This window comes from Strigops habroptila, chromosome 12 (assembly GCF_004027225.2).
Source record: "Strigops habroptila isolate Jane chromosome 12, bStrHab1.2.pri, whole genome shotgun sequence".
Lineage (NCBI taxonomy): Eukaryota > Metazoa > Chordata > Aves > Psittaciformes > Psittacidae > Strigops > Strigops habroptila.
Genome location: NC_044288.2, coordinates 22543023 through 22569917, shown reverse-complemented (window position 1 = coordinate 22569917; position 26895 = coordinate 22543023). Strand labels below are relative to the sequence as shown.

General features: G+C 46.2%; 2 protein-coding genes across 4 annotated transcripts in view; one reads left to right on the top strand and one right to left on the bottom strand.

The window, feature by feature from the left end:
- Window positions 1–26895, top strand: part of CTNNA1 (catenin alpha 1) — a 125647-nt gene that overhangs the window by 54449 nt on the left and 44303 nt on the right. For both annotated transcript variants that reach the window (XM_030504960.2, XM_030504961.1), the window contains exons 8-9: window positions 17726–17806; window positions 18592–18744. In XM_030504960.2, the coding sequence (XP_030360820.1) occupies window positions 17726–17806; window positions 18592–18744 (234 nt within the window). The remainder of the gene's footprint in view (window positions 1–17725; window positions 17807–18591; window positions 18745–26895) is intronic.
- Window positions 4279–8874, bottom strand: LRRTM2 (leucine rich repeat transmembrane neuronal 2). 2 transcript variants are annotated; one of them, XM_030504962.1, is made up of 2 exons: window positions 8233–8874; window positions 4279–7894 (listed from the first exon to the last, which is right to left on the bottom strand). In XM_030504962.1, the coding sequence occupies exons 1-2, from the start codon at window positions 8234–8236 to the stop codon at window positions 6348–6350; spliced, it is 1551 nt and encodes a 516-aa protein (XP_030360822.1). In that variant the 5' UTR covers window positions 8237–8874; the 3' UTR covers window positions 4279–6347. The 2 variants fall into 2 exon arrangements, with proteins under 2 accessions (XP_030360822.1, XP_030360823.1); XM_030504963.1 differs by having other exon boundaries at window positions 4279–7466; window positions 8233–8873.

Genomic DNA, 26895 nt, shown 5'->3' with positions numbered 1-26895 from the left:
TGTACACTCACCCAAGGAGGGAGCTGGCACTTCCCCAGATGTGCTGCAGGTTGCAGTTTGTTTGTGTGGTCCTCTCTGGTCAGGTTCTTGAGGCTCAATTTTTTTGCAGTTGTCTTAACGCAGCCTACATTTCAAAGCAAGTTGCAAGTAATGTTGACATTGTCCTTGTTACTAATTGCATTTCCAGGTTTTGCATAGTATATTCAGAATACCATTTTTTCTCATATGTACCTTACCTTTGCTCATGAAAACATAGCGTTTGAGAGATGCTTTTAATCTTAAAATTAGTCTCTTTGAGAGTTTCAGAGAATAGATTTCTCATGTGCTGCTTTGAAGTACTAGCAGGATTTGAGAGGCAGGTAGCCCACGGACACTGAAAACCCTTGAGAACTTGTTCCAGCCAAACCTTTTGCAGAAAGGTAAATGCAGCTGAGGCGCAGTTACTAAAATGATTTTAGCTGGCAATTCAGTGGATGTAATTGTCCTGGAACATCCTGAATGTTGTTCTTTTGTTCAGCTGGTGTATCAAGGCTTTTGGGTTGTGGCCGTGAACTTGTCACCTCTCTAAATGAGAAATCTTTCTCGTGTTATTGAAGCACTGCGATTTTGAACGTTGTGTTCATTGTGGTACATAAAGAACACTTGCACAGGGAATGTGTTTCTGACACTTTCTGCCTGCCTGTGATTCAGAGCTGAAGTGATGTCTTGCTAGTTTGACATCTCTAAACGATACGGATTGTTTGTCCTTGCTAAACTCTTGGCAGTGTGGTCCTGCTGGAGACTGCATGCTCCTGGCTGGCACCATGATCAGCAAGTGGTCACAGTGATCTACCAGGACACTGAGGGAGCACCCAGGGCAAGAGCCAGGTCTTGGCAGACCCAGCCACTCCCAGGTCAGGCTGGGGCTCACACCAGTGCGCTGGAGAGGATGCTGCTGCCCCTGATGCAGGTACTCGCAGGGCTTCAGTGTTAAGGGCCGAGAGTTTAGCTTTGGTTTTCATTCTCTCATCTTGCTTATTACAAACAATATTTGCTAGTCAAGAAACACCTTATTTGGTGAGAACCCGTGCAGACCAGCTCATTTTAAGACCATCATCAAGAGCCAGCTTGGATGCGTCTTGGAGCAACCTGCTCTAGTGGAAGGTGTCCTTGCCTGTGGCAGGGGTTTGGAACTGGATGAGCTTTAAGGTCCCTTTAACCCAAACCAGGCTGGGATTCTGTGATTTATTGTAGTAAAACAGGAGATGCTGTGTTTGATATGATTATGGCAAATGGACTGGTCCAAACTTGACCTGTCTCCTTTGGATGGCGGATGCAGACAGATAGTGAATGTTTACCTATTGTGAAAGAATGAGCTTTTGACACCTGCTTGACAAGGGAGGAAGAAAGAGGCAAATTCAGTTTTACAGTATACACAATTTTAATAACAAAATTTTTCTGTACACTGCACTTGGTTTTACTCCATTACTTACACCCCGTCCCGCCAGAGTTTGCCTCTTTAAACATAATTTAAATACAATGCACCGAGGACTCTCTTTAATCTCTGGTTGCTAAGCTGGTAGAATAGTTCACTTGCCAATGTTTTCATCAGTAAAAAGAGAAATGGGGTTGGTTTTGTTTGGGGTTTTCTACAAAGGAGTGGTTGAAGGGGAGCAGTTGTAGCTCAGCAGTGCTCACACCGGAGGTGCCCAACTGCACCGTGTTTGCCCTTAGTGCAAGTTTTGCCCAGTCTGAGGCTTGATTTTTATCCATCAAAGCTTCTGTTACCTTTCCCTCAATACCTCTTGAAAGGTTTTTGTATAGGATGTGAAATGCTGAGTTTCCAGCTGGCTCTGAAATGATCTTAAAGCATCCTGCTAGCATGATGGCTTAAGAAGCAAAGCCTGGCACCAATTTTAGCATATGGGACTTCTTGTAGTAGAGAAAGGCATGGGGATGGAGGAGCTGCCTTTGATTTTTGTTGTTTCCCTCTCGTTCCCTTTTTTTTGGGGGAAGAAATACTGTATCCCTCACTGAACTTTTAATTTTCAGGGAAAACTTCATCAGAGAGATGAAATTCAGCTTCTGGGTAGATTTTGTAGGTCTGAACAGATGGATTTTGATAGCTATGCAGATCACAAAATTAAATCCACTTTATTTTCATTAAAGTAGTACAGAAACTGGCTTAGACACATTAAATAAAGGGTGTAGTGCAGGTTTCTGGTTTAAAGCTGCTGGATATTTCTGATTTGACATGTTAGCAGCAGGCCACTGTCTTCTAAGGGGGGTAATGGGACATAAAGCTCAGCTGCTTAGATTTGCTTATTGCTGAAAAATCAGATAACTTCTGCTTGGGGGGAAAGCAAACAAAACCAAGCATTGATACAGCAGCATTAATTATGTTTCCATCTGATAGGCAATGGGAGCCCTGTGCAGAGGAACACTTCAGCTGGAGACTAACCGCTAACCCATTTTACTCTTCATCAAGTAATCCTTAGTTGTGTGCATTTAAACATGATCTAATGCAAAGCAGCTAACGAGAGGGGAACTGGAAGCGTTCGTTCAGACCTCTTCCAGTGTGATGACTCAAATTGAACTGGTACTGCTGGCCTTCATGTCCCTGATGCAGGGGTGGGGAGGAGCAGAAGCTGGCTGGAGATGAGCGAGGCTGGAGGAGACCTTTGGGTGGGACACGGATCTCCAGAGCAGTTCTGGAGATTCTCATTCCATAGCAGAAGTTCTCATTTCTAAAAGGCCCTGACCTCTTGCATGAGGCTGTGCCTGGAGGGGGTGAAGCACCTGTAGAGTACCTGTAGAAACTGAGGCTGAGCCACAGAGATGAGATTTGGGGAGAGCGAGTGAACAACCTCTCATCAGCAGCCAGTGCTCATACTGAAATACAATTAATTTAAACCAAATCATCATGGTTCTTGTGCCGTAAAATAAATCAGAGACTGCTGAGTAACACCATTAATACCCTCCTTTCCTGGAAGAGTCACAAGCAATTGAGAATGGAAGACAGTAACTTAAAAAAAAAAAGAAATAATAAAGCAAGCACAGCCTCTGGTTGTGTCCTTGTGTAAAGCTCTGCCTGCTGTTCCCTGCCTCTCCTAAGGGAATTCAAGCTGACTTCACTGCTAGTGTTTGACATTCTGTGAGTTTTATGATACCTGTTACCCTAAATGTAATGTTTGCAGAATTGCTCTGCTTATGCCTGGAACCTGGCAACAAATGGTTTTGGAAATGGCAGACATAAACCACGGCATTTGGGAGATTGGCTGCGTATCTCTGTGTAGTGCAGAGGTAAAACTGTGCAGTGCCGTGCGGAGCTGGGTCTGCTGGACCCTGCCTTGGTGCCTGTGAGCCAGGGCAGCGCTGCAGGACCAGCGGGGCTAGGAATGCTGGTGGGGGAGAGGAGTTGGGTGCCTGGGTGTCTTTGCTTTAATGCTTGGGAAATTGGTATGAGGGGCTGGGATGGAGAAGAGGATTAAATCCAGCATTGCTGAAACATGTCTTTACTCTTCTTGGGCATAATTGTATGCTAATAAAGATGGAGCGAGCCTCTGCACAGAGTGTTGGGAAAGCACCTCTTTGAGAGGCACCTTGGCACTTCAGTCAAGCAGCCACTTCTCGTTTCCATGTGGAAGACTGATGTGGTACCTCCTGAATTGCCTTCCAGCAGGGTTTCTGCTGGGCATGGAGGAGAGAGGTGGAATTCCTCCTTGCAAACGCAGCTGAGGACATCAGAGTTCAGCATTGACATCTGATGGTTGATGCTTGTGTAGCCAGATTACTTGACTGCCAGTGTAATTAATGAGCGCAGTTATAACTTAGTCTTTGTGGGTACCCTCCAGCTGTACATGAGAATCACCCCCAAAATATTTGCTTCCCAGCGCAGGCCATCATGTTGGAGGTAAGGGAGGTGCACAGTGATGCCTGCTTGCCTGCCCAGAGCAGAGCAAAACCCTGGCCATAAGGGAAGAGCTGTGAGCACTTACTCCTCGTGGTAAGGAAGGAGGCAAGTCTTCCTTGACACCCTTGGACACCAGTACCTTTTTGTATTTATCAGCTTAGCTCTGGTCTTCTGGCTTATGTAGAATTTAATCATACAGAATATTTGCTCTCTGTCCCCCTGCCCCACAGGATTTATTGTATTCAGTTTAAAGCAGTAATTGATTCCCTCCAATAGGTGTAAACCAGCTCATCGGAGTATAAATAGTTAGGAGGGTTCAAATATCTCCATGGAAAACCGTTAGGCTTCACTGAATCTCTTCCATTAAAGTACAGAGTCACAGGAAGTAAACAAAATTGGCTTTATAATAAGGGCATTGGATGTGAAAGCAAAATAATGCAAATTAATATCTTCAAACCCAGTCATCGAAGAGAAAGCTTTATGTAAAATCTGAACAGAAGTCACTTATCTTGCTCGAATTGCCTCGGACGACTTCATTTCACAATAAAACATCAAACTGTTGTATAATTGCACCCTAAATACCTCACTAAGTGGTAATACAGATATAGAAAAGCAGAGTGAAATAGCGAACAGATTTTTATGCAGTGCTTTCTTTTCCATTCAGAAAGTTTGCAGAGTAGTTGAGTACAACACAATTAGCATACTGCAATTACTGATTTGGTCAGGGTACGGCAACACCGTGAGGAATTTCTTCATCCGTGTGTGCTGGGAATTGTTTGACACTGCAGCATTGGACACAACACATTGGTTTTTTTGAGTTATACATACATGTATATATATATAAGCCCCTTCCATCCCTCTGGTCCTTTTAGCTTTGGTTAAAATGTTTCCAAGATTGGAGCAGTTGACTTAAAAATACTGGAATCCTTTGCAGCTCCCCCCTTTCTCCCCCCATGGCACCCGAGTACCAGCACCACTGCATAGATCTGCAACTATTTACATAGAATTTCAGAATAGAGTATAAATAGCAATATGGTACTTCTGCCTCAAGAAATCAAATTGCTCCCGAAGAATGAGGTGCATGTGTGTGTGTATATATTTCTATATGATTTTTTTTAAACATGTCCTAGTTTAAATTCTGTCCTGTATCAAGTAAGAAGTGAAACATTTTTCAGTGAACTATTCTATAAACTAATGATATTATCCTAATTTACCAGAAGGTCGAGGTTTGGGGGTTTTAAACTGGTCGTTACCTTGAATTTTGGAAGAGGAGGACAAGTGAGAGCTTATATTACAGGGGCTAATTCTGTCTCCAGAGAAACCAGTGGAGTTAGTGCATGAAAATAGCTTTCAGGCGAGAGGAAGCCTCAGCTTGGGGGGAGGGCCAGCGGGGGGACAAAGAGAGGCTTCTTCCTCCCTTCCCTCTTCTCCTCACCCTCCCACTTGATATTTACTTTTAATTAAGAAAAACTTGCATTAAGGGTATTTACACATGAAATGCTGTTTGTTCATAGGCGTATGTAATTAGCCTGAATTCATGAAAAGCAGCAGCGAGGCAAACCAGAGAGCCGATAAGAATTGAATGCACTTAATATTTTGGATCGATCCTGTTGTACTGAGCCTTCCTAAACAAGCTACGCTGCCACTTCGTAAGTGCCTGGAGAGTCCTTCCTGTTCATTTGTGATCGTCCTCCTAATTTGTGATCACCCTGCTCATTTGCAACCGTGTGAACTGCTCCTTTCTGTAGCTCCTGTGAGCTTTAGCAAGGTCCGGTTAAGCCAAACCGAATGTGCAGGTAGGAAAACTGTATTTAAAATAATTCCCCCGGTCCCCAATGCACTGAAATTCCCACCTGGACCTTTGCTGCTCTTTTTTGTTTTTTGTTTCCCCTCCCTTCTTTTTGTTGGTATTTTTAACTGGAGTGAGATTATCGGAGGAGGCAAATCCTCCTCCAGGGCTGCCTTTAAAGTGACCGGAGCCAGCTGGAGCGGTTGGGATCCTCCAGCTGCAGTGGAACAAACGGAGCGTATGTCCCCCCGCAGACCTCTGTGCCCTTGCCAGCATCCTTCCCCTCGCACTGTTTTCAGTAGCAAAAGTCGAATATGGAGACTCAGGTCTAAATGTTTACACACAGTCATAGAATTACATAAACATGAAACATTTACATTTACAGAGTTTGAGGTGAGCATCTTTTGAGACTTTTCAACATTAGGAGTGCAAGTTTAATGTAATCCATTGCTTCTTTAACACTGAAAAGAGTATGGGTTTATTGTTTAAAAAAGAAAACCAAACCAACTGAAAAATACTGCACCACTCCATAAACAATGTTTCCATTAAGTAGCTTGGAAAATTAGGCTTTATGTCAACATCTGTAAAAATTAGACTCTGGTGTAGGTCCCCTACAATTTTAAAATAGGTTACTTATCTGGTTTCATTTGGGATGGCATGTGGGTATTATACTTCACATTCTTTGTACGGCAGCTGCTGACACTTGCACTGTCCGTAGCCGTTAATGATGATGAAGGGTCCTTCGTGGGTGGGTTCGTATTCGTTATAGGGTCCTTGGTCTGACATATTTGCCATATGCAGCCGCGTTTGGGAGCGGAGCTGCCTGTGGTTTTGAATCATTGAGCACTGCCTAATTCTTCTTAATGTGGGAGGGCAGCACTTCCTGGAGATGAACACTATAAAAATGATAAAAAAGAAAGAAAACAATAAAGCCATTGTTCCTGTAATTACCCTCTGAGTGAAGATGGCATTGTTTGGCTCAGGGAAATGTTCTTCGGTGGTAACGACCATGCCTGCCGTAGTTGGAATCTCTTTGTCTCCCATATGGAAATGAGAAGAGCTTATTCTTTTGGGGTACTCGGTAGTTGGAGCTGCGTACGTCGTAGCCACGGTCGTAACAACAGTTGATAAATTCCAGCAAAGCTGAAAACCATAGACTGCATCCAGAATATCCTCTCCCTGGGTGTGGTCGGGGCTGTGGCAGAGGATGGAGTGCTCCCACCGACCTTGGAAGCCACTCAGCCATGTGGCCAAGGCGCAGATCTTGGGGCTGCATTCCCACAGATTGCCGGAGAGGCCCACGGTGGTGAGGGACGTCAGGGAGCTCAGGATCTTGGAATCCAGGGTGGTGAGCTTGTTGTTATCCATTAGGAGGGTTTTCAGGTTAGGCATAGTTTCAAAGACGGTGAGGTCGATGGCTTTGATTTCGTTTCCAGTCAAATCGAGCTTTTCTAAGGTGCCCCAGGTCCACTCCATCCCACATGTCAAGTTGCTGATTTTGTTCCACTGCAAGAAGAGCGTGTGCAGGCTGCTCAGCCGGAGGAAGTGAGCAAAATTAATCTTTGTCAGCTGGTTGTGCTCGAGGTGAAGCTCCCTCAGCTTGATTAATCCTGCAAATCCATTGCGAGCCAAACTTCGCAAGCGGTTTGTGCTCAAATCCAGGAACTCCAGGCTACGACAGTCCCAGAACAGGCGGACCGGGATGGTCCGCAGGGAGTTGGATCGCAAGTGCAAGGTCTGTAGCTTGCGAAGGCCGTAGAAGAGCTCGGGGTGCAGAGAGGATAACTGATTAAAAGAGAGGTCCAAATTCTGCAGGTTAAGCAGCTGGCTAAAAGTTGTGTTTGGCAAATGAAAGATTTTGTTGGAACTTAAGACTAATTCCTTAAGTTTATACAGTCCTTGAAAAGAATCTTCTCTGACTGTTGCAATTTGATTATGATCTAAGTGAAGCCAAGTAAGTTGACTGAAGCTTGCAAATTGATCCCTTTCAAGTTCAGAAATATAATTGTGCCTCAGTGACAAACCTAGCGAGCCCTTTTCAGTGGTGTTTGGCACTGAGTGATACCCCTGAGAGTCACAGTAAAAGAGCAGCTTCTCACAGCGACATTTTGGTGGACAAGCCATGCCCAAGGCAGGCAGCATTTTTAAAACCATACTCATTGCATATAGTGCTGCCAGCATACGAGCCCCTAATGGCCACTTGAAATGTAAGCCTGCAGAATATAATTTAGGAAAACAACAAGATAGGATAGCCTGATCAGTACACTTTGAACATCACGGTGGAAGATTTCACTGCAGATAACATTGCCATGCATATCCGACAAGCTAATTCTAAATGCAAGAAACAACTTACTATGAAAAACAGAACACTTGGATATTACACTTAGGATCAGTCTTTAGCTCTATTACAGTGTCACAATCGGAAAATATATCTTTTTTTTTTTTTTTTTCATAAGGTTCAGTGCAGAAAAATTGCCTTTAGCATCTACCGGCTCCTCTCCAGCCCAGCCAGTCATTCACTACCCAAGGTATAGAGAAACGCAGAACTTACCCATTCTTTTGAGTACATTGGAGGTTGCATTCAGTCGTAGTTTTAGACTCAACGTGGTGAGTCTGTCAAAGGCTCTAATGTAAGACAGCCTTTGAATAATTTACCGGGTTCAGTGTCCTTTGATATTAGTGCAAAATTGAATCCACGAGGCTCTCTTGGAATATTCCTTTTGAAATCACTGGCTTGATCTCCTCTGACAGGTCCGCGATGTTTAATTCGAGGCTTAATACAAGTTCCCGTCCTCTGTGGCTGCTCAGCTGTTTAAGTGAAGCTCACGTTTTCTTTTTCCGCAGCTGTGGCTTCCTTTAGTCCTAACTTGTTGATGGCAGATGGGTGGCTTATTGCTGAGAGAAGCTCCTGTAGTAGCATGAGTGCATTTACTGAAAAGCTTTTCAGGGAAGCGGTACAAGAATGGATTTGCTTATGCGCTGCGACCACACAGGGCTGTATATAGGCTGACGTCACCTGGTGACGTTCCTTTTGTTTGGGTTTTCCAGAAGCTTTGCTGTTTTAAAGCATTGTGGTGCATACTGTGATCGCGTTAAAGACCACCGATAAGAGGAGAGGGGGAGAAAAACCAACAGCAGGAGCCCTTCATCCCCACGACTGAAGGAATAGGGAGGACTTGCAGCACCCCGCTCCCCCCACATCCGTGCTGGCTGGAGCCAGTTGGCGTTAGGAGCCGCGCAGAGCTGCGGTTGGAAGTGCCTCGGTGCTCGCTGCTGCCAGTTTCTCTTAAATATCACAGCATAAAAGGAACTTTGAGATGCAAAATAAACACGGTTTGAATAGAGGAGGCTGGTCAGCACCAGCTTTTCACAGAGGTGAGAGAGATTTGGCAGCTTAAAGCTCTGCCTCACAACTGTGTGCGACTGTGGTCCCTGCAAAAGTGGTAGAGAGAGAGAGGACAGGGATTTAGGTGAGGGTGGTGTGTCAAAGTGCAGCACACAGCCCGGAGCGAGGGGCAGGGGTGGACAATTCAAGTGATGAGAAAGTTCTGGAAAAAGCAAAGCTTGCGTTTGGGTACAGGAAAAATTTAATTGGAATCCAGCTTGACAGCAGGCAGTTATGAAACTAGAAAATCTATTTTTTCCCCCTGCAAACGGTGGCTTTTGTACTTGCTTTTTTCCTGGGGACTGGAGTGCAGGAGAGGGAATGGGGAGGTTGGTGTTCACAGTCGGGGCTCAGGGTGGTTGGAGGGCTTCCTCCTGGTCACTGCTTCCATTCTGGTATTCTGTGCTCCCTGTGTAATGGAGAACATCACCTCTGTTAGCATCCTGCTGTGGGGCAGGTCTCTAACAGTTGTCTGGGTGGGTTAGAGTTGCAGGCATCTGCATTTGCGGAGGCAGTGACCTGCAGAGCTGCCTGTGCTGGTGCAGCAGAGCCAGGCTCTGGCCGGAGTGTGCAGGCACCACGAGGAGGTGAATGTGCTGGTGTGGCTGCTTGTTTTAAAAGTTCATTGTCCCTGTTTCTGCTGCGCTCTGGGGAGACCCCCCCTGCAGTCCTGACCCAGCTCTGGGGCAACAGCACAAGAGGGATGTGGAGCTGCTGGAGCGAGGCCAGAGGAGGCCCCGGAGCTGCTGCGAGGGCTGGAGCAGCTCTGCTCTGGAGCCAGGCTGAGAGACCTGGGCTGGGGCAGCCTGGAGAAGAGAAGGCTCCTGAAGGGGAGACCTTAGAGCAGCTCCAGTGCCTAAAGGGGCTCCAGGAAACCTGGAGAGGGGCTTTGGACAAGGGCCTGTAGGGACAGGACAAGGGGAATGGCTTTAACCTGCCAGAGGGGAGACTGAGATGAGCTCTGAGGCAGAAGCTCTTCCCTGTGAGGGTGCTGAGGCGCTGGCACAGGGTGCCCAGAGAAGCTGTGGCTGCCCCATCCCTGGCAGTGTTCAAGGCCAGGTTGGACACAGGGGCTTGGAGCAACCTGCTCTAGTGGAAGGTGTCCCTGCGCGTGGCAGGGGTTGGAACTGGATGAGCTTTAAGGTCCCTTCCAACCCAAACCAGTTTAGGATTCTGTGACCTCAGGATATGGGATGAGCTGACAATAACAAGCTTCTTGTGCTGATGGAGGAAGGTGATGAATTATATCAGAAGAAGATTTTTAAATAGCTATTATCTTTTGTTATAAAGCTTTGGTTCCATATAAAGAAGAGGTACTTCTTTATATTAAGACTTGCTGTTTTCTGCCTGCTTCTCCCATCACTGTCCCATGGCATAATTATAGTGCAACCTGTGGTTCTTCCTTTTTGTTCAGTCCAGAGCAGACTGAAGGGAAGTGCAAAGTGCAAGTAAAGGGATGGAGAAAGTGAACTCTTTAAAAACAAACAAGAAAGGAAATCTCAAACTCAGCCAGAAAACAAAGCAAACCACAAAACCTCACCCCAACTCATCAGGAAAGTAACTATCTTTAATGATAAAGCAAAATAGGAAGTACTAGATAAGGTTCTTGAATTGCTCTGCCATATTTAATATTCCCACATTTGCTCTAGAGTGAAAGAAATACATGCAAAGAACTTACACAAACCAATTTAAAGGGTTTCTTCATGTTTGATGTTCATGGTAGAGAAGCTGGAATCCCACGTGCGCTGTCAGTCGCCAGTTGTCACATGGAGATACCACACCAAAGTACCTGTGGCTGTGCTTCTGGAGGCAGCTCCTCCGGTGCAAATCCTGATCCGAAGTGTTGATTTGAATTAGAATAACACTTGAATACAATAACATTTAAAGACAAGGTGCCAAAGGGTGTACTTAAAATTACAACGGCCAGAAAGTCCAATGTTGCTCCTCTCCTGTGCTCCCTCTTTTTACTGTTACCAGGAGGCTGAAATTCGTTATCTTTTGGAAAGGGTTTGCTTTTTTGCATCAGTATCTGTTGGTAGGTTCCTCCCACATCAAGATTGTGTAATTTGGCACAGAGTTAAGAGTTAATGTTCAAACAGGGTAAGTTGCTGCCTTTCTAAAGCGCTCCCGTTCTTTGGCCTGTAACCAAACGAGGGCTATTTAGCACCTTGCCAGCGAGTTTCCTGTTTGGGAAACTGTTAATGTGAACTTTATGGGTGCTTTTCTTAGCGAAACATGTTTTTATGTGCACTTGTCATGAAACAACAGATAGTACTAAAAGTGTGATCTGGTTCTCTGAAGTCTGGAACTGCAGTAGTGCTATCATTGTTCCTTGGGAGCTGCCTCTGGGTGTCAGGGTGTTACAGGCTGAGAATAACCCCCAGTTGTCCACAGATGTCATGCAATTGTGTTTCTTCTGAGACTGAAAACTCACTTGCAAGTGGAGGAAGACCACGTGTGAGTGCTGTCTGGGGACTTGTGCCAGAACGGGTGCTTCCGAGTGCTGGCCTGAATCATAGAGTGAATCACAGAATCCCAGACTGGTTTGGATTGGACGGGACCTTAAAGCTCATCCAGTTCCAACCCTCTGCCACGGGCAGGGACACCTTCCACTACAGCTAGAGCAGGTTGCTCCAAGCCCTGGCTTACCTGGCCTTCTGATTCCTTATGTGCAACATGGAGCAGGAAGATGGCATGTCTGCCTCAGGAATAAGCATGCTAGGAGCAGATAACCCTTTGGGGGGCCTTGCCCTGCTTCTCCAGCAGCAGCAGAACTGGTTTTCCTGCTAAACCCACACACTGGAAAAGCAGAATTGCACCCTGAGGCTAGCGTTGTCATTTAGTTAGGCTGACATCTTGTGGAAGCCTTCCTAGTGTATTAAGAACAACAAATAAGCTAATTTTCCTTGATGTCGATGGGGGCTGTGTGACATTCCTGTGCCGTGGCCTCAGAGGATGGCCAGCCCTGGAGCTGCAGGCAAGGCTGGGCACTGGGGTTGCAGCCATGTGTGTGCCCCATGCAGACAGGCAGCTCGCCCTTCTGCCTGAAGGAATGATTGCCTTAATTTCTGCTGGACGTTACCATGTTGGGGGTCACAGGAGTATTTGCTGCTTCTTTGCTAACAGCCTTTGTGTTGTTGGTAAGGCTGCAGGGCGAAGGTGACGAGCACAGACGTGTGGCTATAGCACTACCGTGCATGTACTGTGACTTGGATGTGCTACCATGGAGCTGGGTTAGCAGTGAGCCCCGAGAAGTGGACGTAGGAGAGAAAAGGTGGTCCATCATCCACAGCCGTGTCCAGCTCTTCAAGGCAGCTGCAGAGGTCCTTTGGGTGAGGGCGATGGGAGGATGGGACAGGGCACCACGGGTCGGGTGTTGCTTACTTCATGGGAGCAAAGGACACACATGTGCTGCTGCATAGTGTGGTGACTGTCACCTCCCTGTCTGGCAGCTCTGCCCCTGGCTCTGGTTAAACATTTTAATCCCTCTTTGTAGCAGGGTGAATGCAGGAGCCAGCCTTCTCCTCTCCACGGGTGCCACGGGGCCGTCGTGGCTGCAGCCTGGCACTGGGGAGGGATGTTGGGATGGAAGCAGCACCGCCAGCAGCCCAAGCTGCTTTGTTCTGATTCTAAGTGATGCCGTGTAGTCCCCATGCTCCGCTGAGCTGTGGCCTTACTGCAGGAGACTCCTTCCTCCTACAAACCAGTGCATCATCCTGCTTCCTCAACCAGCAGGCCTCAGATATGAAAACAGCATGGAAATTCACATGTCATACTTGGCTGCTTACCCTTCCTGGTCTTGAATCAGCACTATTATAGCTGGAATTCGTTTGCAGCCCTAATATCATGGAAAAGGAGGGGTATGGATGGTTATCCTTTGCAGGCATGCAATTAGGCCAGGTGGCAAGGCAAAAAGTGAAGCCTGTGACAAACTGAGTCTGAGCATTAAATCTCCTGCTGCCCCACAAAGCACGGCTGGGCAACTGCCTCTGCAGTCCCTGCCCAGAGGAGTGGGTGCCAAACATTCCTTGTCACCTATTCAATCACCATCATTAGCCACAGTGCTGCCTGTTGTACAAACAGCTCCGGAGACAATTAATTCACAGATTACCTGAAGCAGAAACCTCCCTGCAAACCATCTTTTTTAGGTAATGGCATGGTGGGTGGCAGGCAGGGCACAGTGGTGCTCAGTCACACAGTGGTGGCACATCTGGCTCACATCTGGGTGCTGATCTGGGGAGGAGGGATGCGGGGCTCTGCAGGGGTGGGTGCACTGTAGGGGCTGGTGCTGGGCAGGAGGCACCCTTTCTCTCTCTGCTTTTAGCTTAACCTCAACTGATGGTGAACCGTGGAGATTAACAATGACAGGGTTTGATACTTACCTCTAAAAACATGGCTTTGTGAATAACTCATTGTAATACATGTGCTGCTGATCCTTGCAGCATTCATGCACTGCCTGCACCGTTCTCTGCTACCTTTATAAATCAGCTGGTGTTAGATTTTAACATCAGTAGCTGTAGGAAAAACTTGGTTCCATTTTTTGTTTGTTTGAATTCCGATGGCAGGCCTCCAAAGGGAATGCTTTGTGACAGGGATGGTGATTCCACTGCCTCCCCGTATACAAATCCCCTTTCTTTGCTTTAAACCATTATAACAAACCCCAGTGGGGATAGCGGCGTGAGCTGGAGCGGCAGGGATGCGACAGTGACTGCTTGTTTTGCTTTCCAAGCAGGGAGCAATGGTAGTGGAAGAGCAGAGATTGCAGAGGGGTGGGGGAAACAAGCAATTTTTAACACCGATTCAGGCCTCTTTGATAAAGATCTGATTTGATTTAATTTAACTTAAAGCAAATTTTCACTGTGGCTAACTTTATTATCTATGATACTGGACAGAGCTGTGGCATCATACTGCAAAATGACTGACATGTTCAACATGACCCTATTAAATCTACAGAATCTATTAGCTGCTCACTGACTGCAGAGCTTGTGGTTCCCGCGCAGAGTTTGGTGCTGAATAGCTAAAAATCTTGTTAGTAATCTGAATATTCAGGCTCTGCTGTCATGAGTCCTCCTAATCCTGTGGATGAGAGAAGCTGATAGCTGGGATGTGTTGTGCTGCCAGGTCGTTAGTTGGGTTCTCTGACAGGCTGAGAGAGCTGGGCTGGGTCAGCCTGGAGAAGAGAAGGCTCCTGAAGGGGAGACCTTAGAGCAGCTCCAGTGCCTAAAGAGGCTACAGGAAACCTGGAAAGGGGCTTTGGACAAGGGCCTGTAGGGACAGGGCAAGGGGAATGGCTTTAACCTGCCAGAGGGGAGATTGAGATGAGCTCTGAGGCAGAAGCTCTTCCCTGTGAGGGTGCTGAGGCGCTGGCACAGACTTTTCCCAGAGAAGCTGTGGCTGCCCCATCCCTGGCAGTGTTCAAGGCCAGGTTGGACACAGGGGCTTGGAGCAACCTGCTCTAGTGGAAGGTGTCCCTGTCCGTGGCAGGGGGTTGGAACTGGATGAGCTTTAAGGTCCCTTCCAACCCAAACCAGTCTGGGTACTACTTCTTAGTAGAAGTTTAGACTAGTGACAAAGACCAATTTTTAATAGTAAGGGAAATTGGCTACTGAAACAAGTTACCCAGAGGTGGTAAGCTGTTGCTTGAAGCCTTTAAAACATGATTTATTGTGAGAGACACCAGCTCAAACAGGACTTGTTGAGCTGTAGGGTGGAACCACTGGGTGAAACTCATGGGGTGTGTGGGACCCTGGACAAAGTGACTGTTGTGGTCAAGAATGGTCTTGTGCCCTGGAGGGTTGGTGCAGCCGCAGGCTGTACAGCTCTTCATGTGCTCCAGCATCCACTGTCCCGCTGGCTGCCTCCACTTGCACCTCACAGGGTGTATTTGGTCCTACAGTTGGTGTTTTATGTTTCATTTCATGCAGAAAAGGTCAAGAAACTTCAGATGGGCAACTTCATGTCCTTGTCTCCGGGCCGGGTTCAAATTGCCTGTGGTGATTTAAGACGTGAAGGACAACAGGGTCTCGGTAGAACAGTGGTGTGGGTGTCCATCGTGGTTGTGCTGTTGTACCCCACTCCCTAACGAAGGAGCGGGGTTATTTGTGCTAAATGGTTAAATCACCACAGCTGAATTAGCAAGGCCTTTTGTGTTGCAACCTTCAGAAGGAAATTCTGTTACTACTTTTGACGAGCTGCTGTATTAAAATCTCTGAATGCCAACAAGGTGGAAATAAACTGGAGCTGCCATGCTAAAATCTAATGGGTTTAGATTATGCAGCCTTTTCTGTGCTAATATGTGATGTGGCTTAATAGGAACAGATCAACAGAATGAAATTGGTGCTGCTTAGGCTTTAATGAGTGCATTATGTGCTTTTCACATAAGACTGGCTGTGGTCTGGTTTCATGTACTCAGTGTCCATTAGTGGAAGCCATCTCTTGGTGATTCTCTCATCCAAAAGCATCTGGTCCTTGTGTACTGGTGCTATTCTGGGTGGTGAAGCCAGGGATGGCAAAGCAGAAGCGATGGGTGGACGCGCTTCACAAGTGTGCTCCTGCCTCACGTTGAAGTGGTAACATAGGGGCACCCAGGGAGAAGTAAAATGGCACTTCCTGGAACAGCTGAGTGTTCAGCTTTCTACATAATGGATGAGTATATCTCTTGCATCCAAAGATATTCCTGGAAAAAAAACAAACCCACATATCTGGGGGGTGGTGCGCCATGGGTTCAGTAGAATGGTCACGTTGCAGTGGGTAAACTGGTGTGAAAGCACTACTAAGAGCAAGCAGCTGTGATCGTAGTTTTGTGCCTTGGAGCAGGCTTTTAGGTGGTGCAGCTCCTGCTGGCAGGTTTTTGGGTGAGGAACCTGGTCCCACCTCGGGGTGCAGGCAGCTCCTGGGGCTGTGGTGTGGGACACGGTGGTCACATTCAACGCAAGTGGAGCAGGGCTTTCCAACCTAACTGCGTTTTGGTCTTCATAGCCACCTAGCATGGGCACAGCAAACTGTGCAATAAATAAGTAGCATTAATCTTCACTTTATTTAAAGGTTTCAGCTGTGATTTTTGAGTGTGGAATGAAGAACAGGCCAGTGCCAGCTCTGCCGAAGGCTGTGGCGGTGTCAGAACGAGCTCCTGGTCTTTGTTTCAGGCACTTTTCAGTTACCTTTTGTGATGAGAATCAAATTACTTGCGCAGGGAGGTGACACATCTTCAATAATTCATTAAACTAAAATGACATTACAGCATCCTGGTTTCCCCCCCAGTTTTGTTTAATTTTTATTCCTGCTGTAGTGTGGACTCCATGGTTTAGATTCAAGGCTGCTCATCCAGGTATTTCACACCAGGCTGTCGCTGGGAGAATTGATAACTGGCATACCCTTGCTTTAGTGCTGCTAAATGGTTTTTCTTCTCAACAGGATAATTATATTGATCGTGGCTTAGAACTTCAGAAATTGGATTGTGGTTGCATAAAGTGTTTCAAAACTGTAATATCAGCTGTATTATACAGAAAACTCCCAGCAAAACCACACCACCACCATTGTTTTATCTAACATGCCCAATTTGATCCAAATCAGGGTATTTTCGACCGTATCTGCTTAAAAAGAGAGATGCTGCTGCTGCTTCATGGCAGCTTGCCCTCTCTTTAACAACAGGGCTGATGTGAAACTTGCTGTATCGAACCTTGGCAAGCTCCAGCTCTCAGCAGGCAGGCCTGGATACGTGCTGGAGATGTTGGATATCATACCTGACAAATGTTTTATAAGGATTTTACCTTTAAGATAATTGATTTTTGGCTTTTGACTGCCTGCTCAGGAGAAGCCTCCTGTGACAGCAGGGTATGGAGGTGTGAGGAAGCTCTGTTGCGTTGGATGCGCAGCCCTGTGCGTGCATGGTGCTCATACTGCAGGTTAGAGGAAGCATGCAAGAGGTTTGTGTGCAACCCTCTGGCCATGGGGATCTCAGCAGCTGGGGCTGTACAAGATGAGGGTTGAAGCAGGGCTGTGCCAGGCTCGATGCAGTGCCAGCCAAGGGGATGTTGGCAGAGTGGGCAGAAAAGAGAAGTCTGAAACTTGGAGGTTGAATGTGATATCCAGCTGATTAGAAACAAAAAGGCATCTGGAGAACGACCTTGGACAAAGGCCTGTAGGGACAGGCCAAGGGGAATGGCTTTAACCTGCCAGAGGGGAGACTGAGATGAGCTCTCAGGCAGAAGTTGTTCCCTGTGAGGGCGCTGAGGCGCTGGCACAGGGTGCCCAGAGAAGCTGTGGCTGCCCCATCCCTGGCAGTGTTCAAGGCCAGGTTGGACACAGGGGCTTGGAGCAACCTGCTCTAGTGGAAGGTGTCCCTGCCCGTGGCAGGGGGTTGGAACTGGATGAGCTTTAAGGTCCCTTCCAACACAAACCAGTCTGGGGTTCTGTGATTTAGAAAACCATCCTTTTCTTCTGAAAGAAAGGTGAAGAGTGTTAAAGGTAGAACCTCAGGATGTCAGGTGTTCCTGAACTGCCCAACCCAGGCAAGAAGACAGTGCTGTATTGGGAGAGGGAGATGTAACTTCTAGTGTGCACAATCACTTAAAAAAAGAATAAAGAAGCTGACAAGGTACTTGAATAGTACTGGTTTTATTTTGAGACCCTGTTAACCTCTTTGTCTCTTCTTTTTCAGGCTGGACGCAAAGAAAGAAGTGATGCACTGAACTCTGCGATTGATAAAATGACCAAAAAGACCCGAGACTTGCGTAGACAGGTGATTAATATATGACATTGGTGCTTCTTGAGACAAACTAGTGTGTTCCTGCTTGTTTGTCCTCCTGGAAGTGTGTTCTCTGTTGATTTGTTTCTAGTGGGCAGTGGACTTGCCTGCTTGTATTTAGTGAATTAAAAGCTAGAAGCTTCCAGTCCCTGGTTCACTGGGTAGCATGGGGTGGCAATGTAATTCCCTGTTAACGTGTAATAAAGACGCTGGATTCTTAATCATTCTTGTGGCAGGAGAGATTAAAAAAACCCCATCCAAACCAACTCTCATTTTATGGATTTTGAACATAATCAAGTATGGTTTATAATTCTGATGGCTTTCATCTCAGAGAGCCTATTTTCTTTGAGGACTGTATTTCTATAACATCCATCTATTGCTCATTTGTTTTTTTTTAAAGCAAGATTCCCCTTTTCATGTAAATGCGAGTATGGATCAAGTTTGGTGAAAACTGTTTTTATTCTAGTAGAAAAATAGCAAGTTTCAAGCAGCATGTTGTTTAATCAGCTGAGGGAAAGCAGCAAATTTACTCAGACAAAGCCAATATGAGCTGCGAAATCAATATTTGTGGCCAAACCGGTGACTTGCACTTACATAACTAATCCAGTTTTTTAAGGAGATTTAATTTAAATTGAAGCAAAAAGTGTATAGACAAGACTTAGGGCAGGGAAAGCCTTGGTCACACAAAGGAAAAAAGGATCAATGGCAAAAGTACTTTTCAGCTTTACATATTAATACAGTAAAAGGGAAAATAACTCATTCTTTTCTATTTATTTTAGCTCCGCAAAGCTGTTATGGACCATGTATCAGACTCTTTTCTGGAAACAAATGTTCCACTTTTAGTATTGATCGAAGCTGCCAAGAATGGGAACGAAAAAGAAGTGAAAGAATATGCACAGGTTTTCCGCGAACACGCCAACAAATTGATTGAGGTAAGATGGTACACCCGAAAATGGAATTATCAGTAGTTAAATTAAGGCAAGACTAAGCAAAGCTCAGTTTTCGATTCTCTCGAAACAAATAGCAAACTCTGTAATAAATTTGCCTTTTAAATTTTATTTTAATGAATTTAAAGACAATTTAATGTTTAAATAATTAAAACGTCAGCTTACAAAAAAGCAGCAGCTACTGTTGCATAGCCCGTGGTGTTGTAGGTTTTATACAATGTGTGTATATTATTCTGTTACCTTAATTTGGTAACTGGAGATGGTGGTATGGAGTGAGGGAGACGATGGCATGACTGTCCTGCTGTGCGGTTTGACCCCTTGCTTGAAGCCTGGAGCTTTTGTCTCTTCAGTAAAATACACTGAATATAAACAGGCCTTTCATGTGAAGACTTTCAGAATGAAAACCTGCTTGTATGTGTGTGTAAAGAGCAAACAACAGACAAACAAAAAAACTTGCAATAACAACAGTAAAACTGATCCCTACCACCTTTTGCTAACCAAACCCAGAGGGCTCTCAGGCTGCTGTTACTGCAGACTAAAGCTACGCGGTTGGGAAGATCAGCTTAAATGGGACCAATCTGCCATAACTGAAATGCTTTAAAGGTCATTAGTACTTTTATTACTACTATTAAAGGTAGTTTTCCAACAGGTAGTGCATTTACAAAGAGCACCGGGTTCACACGCTGTGTTCATGGATACATCTCGCTAACCTTGTCCTCTTGCCATTGTTTTTGCGTGAGAGCTTTGTGTCTGCTGATGCCAAATGGCAAGGAACAAACATCTGCAGGTATTGCTGAAGAAACATGCCACTAGGAATAAACTTCAGAGCCTCCTCCTGAGCGCTTCGGTGTGCTTTGAGGCATTGGCCAGCTTGGGAGCTTCACCTCTGCCGCTGCCTGGAAGCAGGAAGGTCCTGGTTGATGTAGCTTTGCTCTCTTAGTATCACTGAGTCCGATAATTGCGTCCGTATGTCTCCTGGGCTCATCAGGAATCCTTTTACACAACTTGAAAGATTTCAGTTGCTCAAGAATAAGACTTATTGAGCATCAGTAAGAGTAGCTTCTGACTCTTGCTCAATAGTACTGCATCCAGCTCTGGAGTCCTCACTACAGGAAAACATGGACCTGTTGGGAGAGGGTCCAGAGGAGGGCCACAAAAGTGCTGCAAGGGCTCTCCTGTGAGGAAAGGCTGAGAGAGTTGGGGTTGTTCAGCCTGGAGAAGAGACAGCTCTGGGGAGACCTTATCAGCCTTTTAAAACTTGAAAGGGGCCTATAAGAAAGATGGGGAGACCTTTTAGCAGGGTCTGTTGTGGTAAGATGAGGGGTGCTGGTTTTAAACTAAAAGAGGGGAGATTGAGACTGGATGTGAGGAAGAAATGTTTTACAGTGAGGGTGGTAAAACACTGACACAGGTTGCCCAGAGAGGTGGTGGATGCTCCATCCCTGGAGACATTCAAGGCCAGGCTGGATTGGTTCTGGGCAACCTGATCTAGTTGAAGATGTCCCTGCTCATTGCAAAGGGTTGGACTAGATGAGCTCTGAAGATCCTTTCCAAACCAAACTATTCTATAATTCTATGTTTTTCTGCTTCTTTTAAAGCTGTAGGGGATCTGAGTGTGGTGAGCAACTGCCCATAGGCTGGGGTGCATCAAGTGAGTTCAGCTTCTCAGAGTTGCTGTCTAATCAATGAAAAGCTATAATTCTTCAAAGGTATCCATTCTTCACTTTTGCCCTGCTGAGTTTCAGTGTAAATACCATCTTCATATAGTTTCAAAGTTATTTTATTCTAAAATGTAAGAAACTGATGTTGATTGACCAAACAGCAGGCAGCACATTGTGCTGCTGTGCCCTGGCAGCAAGATACAGCATTCTATAGGCAGTGGTGGGAACTCACTCTGAAGCAGGTTTTGTCTAAATCATATCATCACAGAATCCCAGAATGGTTTGTGTTGGAAGGGACCTTAAAGCTCATCCAGTTCCAACCCCCTGCCACGGGCAGGGACACCTTCCACTAGAGCAGGTTGCTCCAAGCCCCTGTGTCCAACCTGGCCTTGAACACTGCCAGGGATGGGGCAGCCACAGCTTCTCTGGGCACCCTGTGCCAGCGCCTCAGCACCCTCACAGGGAAGAGCTTCTGCCTCAGAGCTCATCTCATTCTCCCCTCTGGCAGGTTAAAGCCATTCCCCTTGTCCTGTCCCTACAGGCCCTTGTCCAAAGCCCCTCTCCAGGTTTCTTGTAAGTCTCCCTTCTTCCTCTTGCAAGCCTAATTTATCTAGAAAATGATTTTTAGGGCTTTTACAGGAGAGGTTGACCGGGATAACAATAATGGTGCCTATTCTACTGTAGTTCTGCCACCTCTTCATTGATTGTGTGGTGTCCACGTGGAGTTTATCAGCATGATTCCACAGGAATAATTGCACTGTTGTGTCTGTGTGCTGCTCTCCCTGCCTTGCTAGGGGAGCTCTTCCTCCCTGCTCCTTTGGAACACGTGTACTGGCTGACAAGCAGCGGGTGGTTGTCCTCACCGGTGTGTGAGTGGCTTTGAGTGACCTTACCTTGTGTGCAAAATGCCATGCTGCAAATGAGTTTTACAGAACCTCTATTCAGCCAAACAGTCTTGTCTTTCAAGAAGGACTATTCCCCTGAAAGTCTGCATTCAACAGTATTTCTGACTGGCATCAAAAGGTTCAGCTGAAATGATCTGCTGCTGCAACAACTTCTTGAAGGCTTGCTTATTGCTTTTGCTGTCTAAAATGTAACTATAGCTATAGAATAGCATGATCTAGATGGGTTATAAACCTCTTCCATGAATGTAGATGGATTAATATGTACACTTAGCTTTGACAGAAGGGGAATAGTACTCCTGCAGAGCCCTTGTCTCGAGGGGATAGAGAGCCACTGCGGAGTTGTATGCGGTGTCAGATTTACTGTGAAGGAAGACAGGTTGGGCTGGGTTGCATTTACAATGTCTCAGAGTGTCTCTGCCGGAATGGAGAAGGATGTTTGCAAGTTTCCATATGATTCTGCTCTTGGGCAGAAAACTTGACTGCAGGTATCTACAGAAACAATAAAAGATTGTGTAAGAGCAGAACAGAAGATGTTTCATTTGGTGAGATGAGAAGTGATTGCTTCTGCCTGTTTCAGTGGAAGATAAGTGTGCTGGGGAGTTTATCGTAACTACCCTCAGAAATGCTGCTGAGTGACTCAAGACATCAAATGTGACAAAACAGCTGTGGTGCAGAATGGAGCTGTGTAGTGTATCACGCCAAGATTGACAGGCTCCTCTGGTTTAGATGTAGAAGAGAACGTGTCCTTTAATGCAAAGTGATGGCAAGAAATGCACACTAAGAGACCTGCTCTGTGCTGGGTAACTTGGAACATCCTCATCTGAAACAGTGAGACGTTTAAGACCTTGGATTTAGTACCCCTTTGGCCTGTGACCTGGAGGAGCCAATGCTGCTTCCCTGGGGAACCAGCCACTAGAATGGACTGTGATACGTATATATAGTTTATTTTTTATCCTGAGCTGTTGCAGGTGTTGGCTGGGCAGGATGAGCGGCAGTGCTGGTTCTGCCCTGGGTTAGCACAGGGGGTTCTTGCTGCCGCAGTGCAGAGGTGTTTACAAGCCCTCCAAGTAGCTATAAAGTGGTGCAAGCACATGATTTGGGTAATCTTACTTTGCAACGGTCCCATCTTGGCAGCAGAGCACTGTCTGCTTTGTGCTTCCTGAAGTCCAGGCAGCCAAATTTGGCCGAAAGTGCAATAACCACAAAAGTCTGACTTGCCTGCTGGGTTTGTATCTTCTGGAGAAGCCATACCAAACCCATGTTCCAAAGGGCTTCCATTTTATTTGTTCCCAATGTAGTAAAATACTAACCCTCTTATCCTGCCTTTTGAAAACTGGGTAATGGGAAAATAGTAAAGTGAGACTTGACTCAGTTCAGTAATGTGTTTAAAAGATAGCTTTCAAAATTGCTCTGTGCTAACAGCCTAGTTAGTGGAAGGTGTCCCTGCTTGGGGCAGGGGTTGGAACTGGATGAGCTTTAAGGTCCCTTCCAACCCAAACCAGGCTGGGATTCTGTGATTCTGTGAATCTTGTTGTAGGAGTTTAATCCAGGAACTGAGAAGCCAATTCAAATACAGCACAAGAATAACAGAAGAGGCAGCATTTTGGGAACCAGTGTAAGAAAAAGTTCAATTCACTTGAGAACTGTGAAGGTCTTCCTAAATTACGGATTGTGAAGTACTTCCTTGCATTCCGATGATTTTTACCATGGCTTCCCAACCTGTAACATTGCTCTTGAGCAAAGGCAGCTTGGCAGTGGCCTCCTTCCATTTAGTGTTCCTCCCTAGAAGCAACCAGGCTGTCCTGCAGCTTGGTGCTCATTTCTATTGATGTCACTTAGCCCCACATGGGCTTTTTGTTCGTTCCAGCCTTTGATGTGTGCTTGGGCACCAGTTCCCTTTGTACCAGTCCTGCATGACACTCCTGGCTGTTCTCTGAGCAGGGAAGTGCAAAAGCCATCAACGTTAAGAAGCAGCTTTTGCTACGTTATTGAATGCTTTAGAAAAATAAAAATTAGGTTGTCAGTTTGTCACAGTTTCATACTGGGTAGTTTTAATGGAAAAGTTTTTCAGACCTGAAGAAATTAGGTAGCTCAAAGGTAGGTGAGGACAGAGTCCAGGTTAACATTGTCAAGTAACTGTTCGCTTGCTGAAGAATCTTTTGGAAAGGGAGAGTTTGTAATTCCTTAAAACCAGTAAAGAATCTGAGCTTATTCTGGAGCCCAGCAGCCCTGGTTTAAATGTTTCTCTCAGATATCATTTTTAAGTCTCTTTCTCATAGAAGCTTTGCTCAGACCAGGGAGGCGAAACCTCTCAGTGATGCTTCATAAGCATCCTCTTTTTTTTCCCCCCGAATTGCTTTAATTTCTCTGAAAAGACTGCTCTGTGCCTTTTTTAATGCACTGGGCTGAATCTTGCATATGGAGAGATGATTTTCTCATTTTCAGTGAAAACCCATGAACAGATGCAGACTGCAAATTTATTTGCTCGGAAAGAATCACATTTGGGCACTTGCAGCTCCATAAGCTATCTGTAGCCTCTCACGCTGACATTTTCCCCTTCTGTTGCCCTGCCTGTCTAGCCTGATGTCCTGGAGTAATTCTTCAGACCTCAGTCTAAAAATACCACTCTCCAAAAGCCCAAAGCCTTGCACACTCACAATGGTTTTGCTGCAATTTCTCCTGACTTGCCCATACTCGCAGCCTATGTATTCTTCAGAGAGCCTTAGCAGGTTTTTACATGTGAGAGTCTTTCAGAAAAATCTGAAGTGAGTAAAACAAAGCTTGGGTTTAAAATAAAAGCCAGCTTTTGGACAGGAGGCACAGAGAGGGGTTTAAAACACTGAGGCTTGCCTGTCCTCTCTTCATGAGAGAACTTAGCTGGGCATAGCTAGTTACCTTTGTGATAAAGGGATGCACTTGTGTTTGTGCATCTTAGACATGCATTAAAAATGCAGCATGGAATGGAAATATACAGCAGATCCAGAAATAAATGTGATCTCACAAGATTGTACTTTGTGTCTGTTGGCCACCTGATTTCTGAGGGTTTTATACACTTTTACACAAAGTTTATAAAACTAGCATCCTCAGAGGTGGGAGTGGACTGGCTTGGCTCATTCTGTAAGTATTCTTTCTTCATGCTCGCCAGAATGGGTGTGTATCAGTGCTGAAAGAGAGGGATGATGTACCTTGGGGGAAGAAGTACAGGCACGCATAGCTCTTGGCACCCAAATCACGTATTGACTGGGAATGTTTTTCTGAACTTCGGCTTTATTCATCTCTCAAAACTCGTAATTTTCCAGGCGAGGGTCATTATCAGTCACAAAGTGGTGTCTGAGCACCTGGTTTTCCTGTTCAGTAAACTGATGTATAGGGGAAAAATCTGCAAACTCAAGTTTGTCTTTTACTGCATAGAATCATAAAATCCCAGCCTGGTTTGGGTTGGGAGGGACCTTAAAGCTCCTCCAGTTCCAACCCCTGCCACGGGCAGGGACACCTTCCACTAGAGCAGGTTGCTCCAGCCCCTGTGTCCAACCTGGCCTTGAACACTGCCAGGGATGGGGCAGCCACAGCTTCTCTGGGCACCCTGTGCCAGCGCCTCAGCACCCTCACAGGGAAGAGCTTCTGCCTCAGAGCTCATCTCCATCTCCCCTCTGGCAGGTTAAAGCCATTCCCCTTGTCCTGTCCCTACAGGCCCTTGTCCAAAGCCCCTCTCCAGGTTTCCTGTAGCCCCTTGTCGTGGTTTGAGCCCAGCCGGTAACTCAGAACCACACAGCCGCTCGCTCACTCCCCCCCCCCCCCCTTCTTTCTCCCCCCGCTCCCGGAGGGATGGGGAGGAGAATGGGAAGAATGCAACTCCCACGGGTTGAGATAAGAGCAGTCCCGCAACTAAGGTATAACACAAAACCACTACTGCTACCACCAATGATAATAACGATTAGTGAAATAACAAGGGGAGAGGATACAATTGCTCACCACCCGCCGACCGATACCCAGCCCGACCCGAGCAGTGATCTGGGCCTTCCGGGTAACTCCCCCCGGTTTATATACTGGGCATGACGTGCTGTGGTATGGAATACCCCTTTGGCTAGTTTGGGTCAGGTGTCCTGTCTCTGCTTCCTCCCGGCTTCCCCTCCTCCCTGGCAAAGCATGAGACTGAGAAAGTCCTTGGTTGGAATAAACATTACTTAGCAACAACTAAAAACATCGGTGTTATCAGCGTTGTTCCCAGGCTGAAAGTTAAAAAACACAGCACTGCACCAGCTACTAAGCAGGAGAAAAATGACTGCTATAGCTGAACCCAGGACACCCCTTTAGGCCCTGGAGCTGCTCTAAGGTCTCCCCTTCAGGAGCCTTCTCTTCTCCAGGCTGCCCCAGCCCAGCTCTCTCAGCCTGGCTCCAGAGCAGAGCTGCTCCAGCCCTCGCAGCAGCTCCGGGGCTTCCTCTGGCCTCGCTCCAGCAGCTCCACGTCCCTCTGGTGCTGTTGCCCCAGAGCTGGATCAGGACTGCGGGGGGGGGGGGTCTCCCCAGAGTGCAGCAGAGGGGCAGAATCCCCTCTCTGACCTGCTGCTCACGCTCTGGGGGTGCAGCCCAGCACACGGCGGGGTTCTGGGCTCAAGCACACACTGAAGCCAGGTCATGGGGAGCTTCTCATCAACCAACACCCCCAAGTGGAGAAATTTACTTTTCCATTTACCTAATTGTATATTACAAGGGAAATGTCCTTGTGCGAAGGTCTGGAGAAGCAGAGTTAGTCCAACTCGAGACTTATTTCCCTTGTTAAACTGGACAGCAAAACATCTCTTCCAAACAACAAGCACGTTTTCTGTAATTTGTCTGTAGATAACCTTGGCAGCAATTTAAAACAAACATGCTCAGTAAATGGCCGATATAGCTCTAATGTGACCTCTGAAGTCTGACAGTCTTCAAGAACCGATGTACTTTACTTGTAAGTTCATTTAATTAGTCAACTAATTCATAAATAAATTAAATTCCACTTGTAGAACATGCTTCCCTTACATTCATAATCAGTAAAGTTGGAAAGGCTCAGCAGAAAAAAAGTTCTTCCATTCTCCAGCAAAACTGGATGTCCAAAAGTAATACATCATGTGTAAAAAACTAGGTAATCTCTAAGTTCCCTTCCAACCAAAACCATTCTAAATGTAAAAGCAACCTTTTAATAGGATAACTTTTGTTCTTGTAAGGTTACTTTTTGAGGCCAATCCAGTTATCATTGTAAGTAGACGTGGGAGAAGCAAGGTAATCAGTAATCTGACAGTGAAACTGATGAGCGGGATGGAGTGATTGAAGCTGAGTTTCAACACTCACATACCTGGACAGCAATTGGAGTGTTCAGAAAATCATCCCTATTAGCAGCTGCTACATGGAGGAGAGGCATTTCTACCATACCCCTTCCACAGGGGCGATCGTTATGTCGGATGATTGTTTCGAGTGTGGGGCTTGGTCTTTGAACACTTGAGCCAAGGGAGATGTGAAGGCTGTGGAAGCTGGAGGTGAATAAGGTTAGGGCTGGAAAGCTATGTTAATGTCCTTCTACCCCCCTACACACAGCC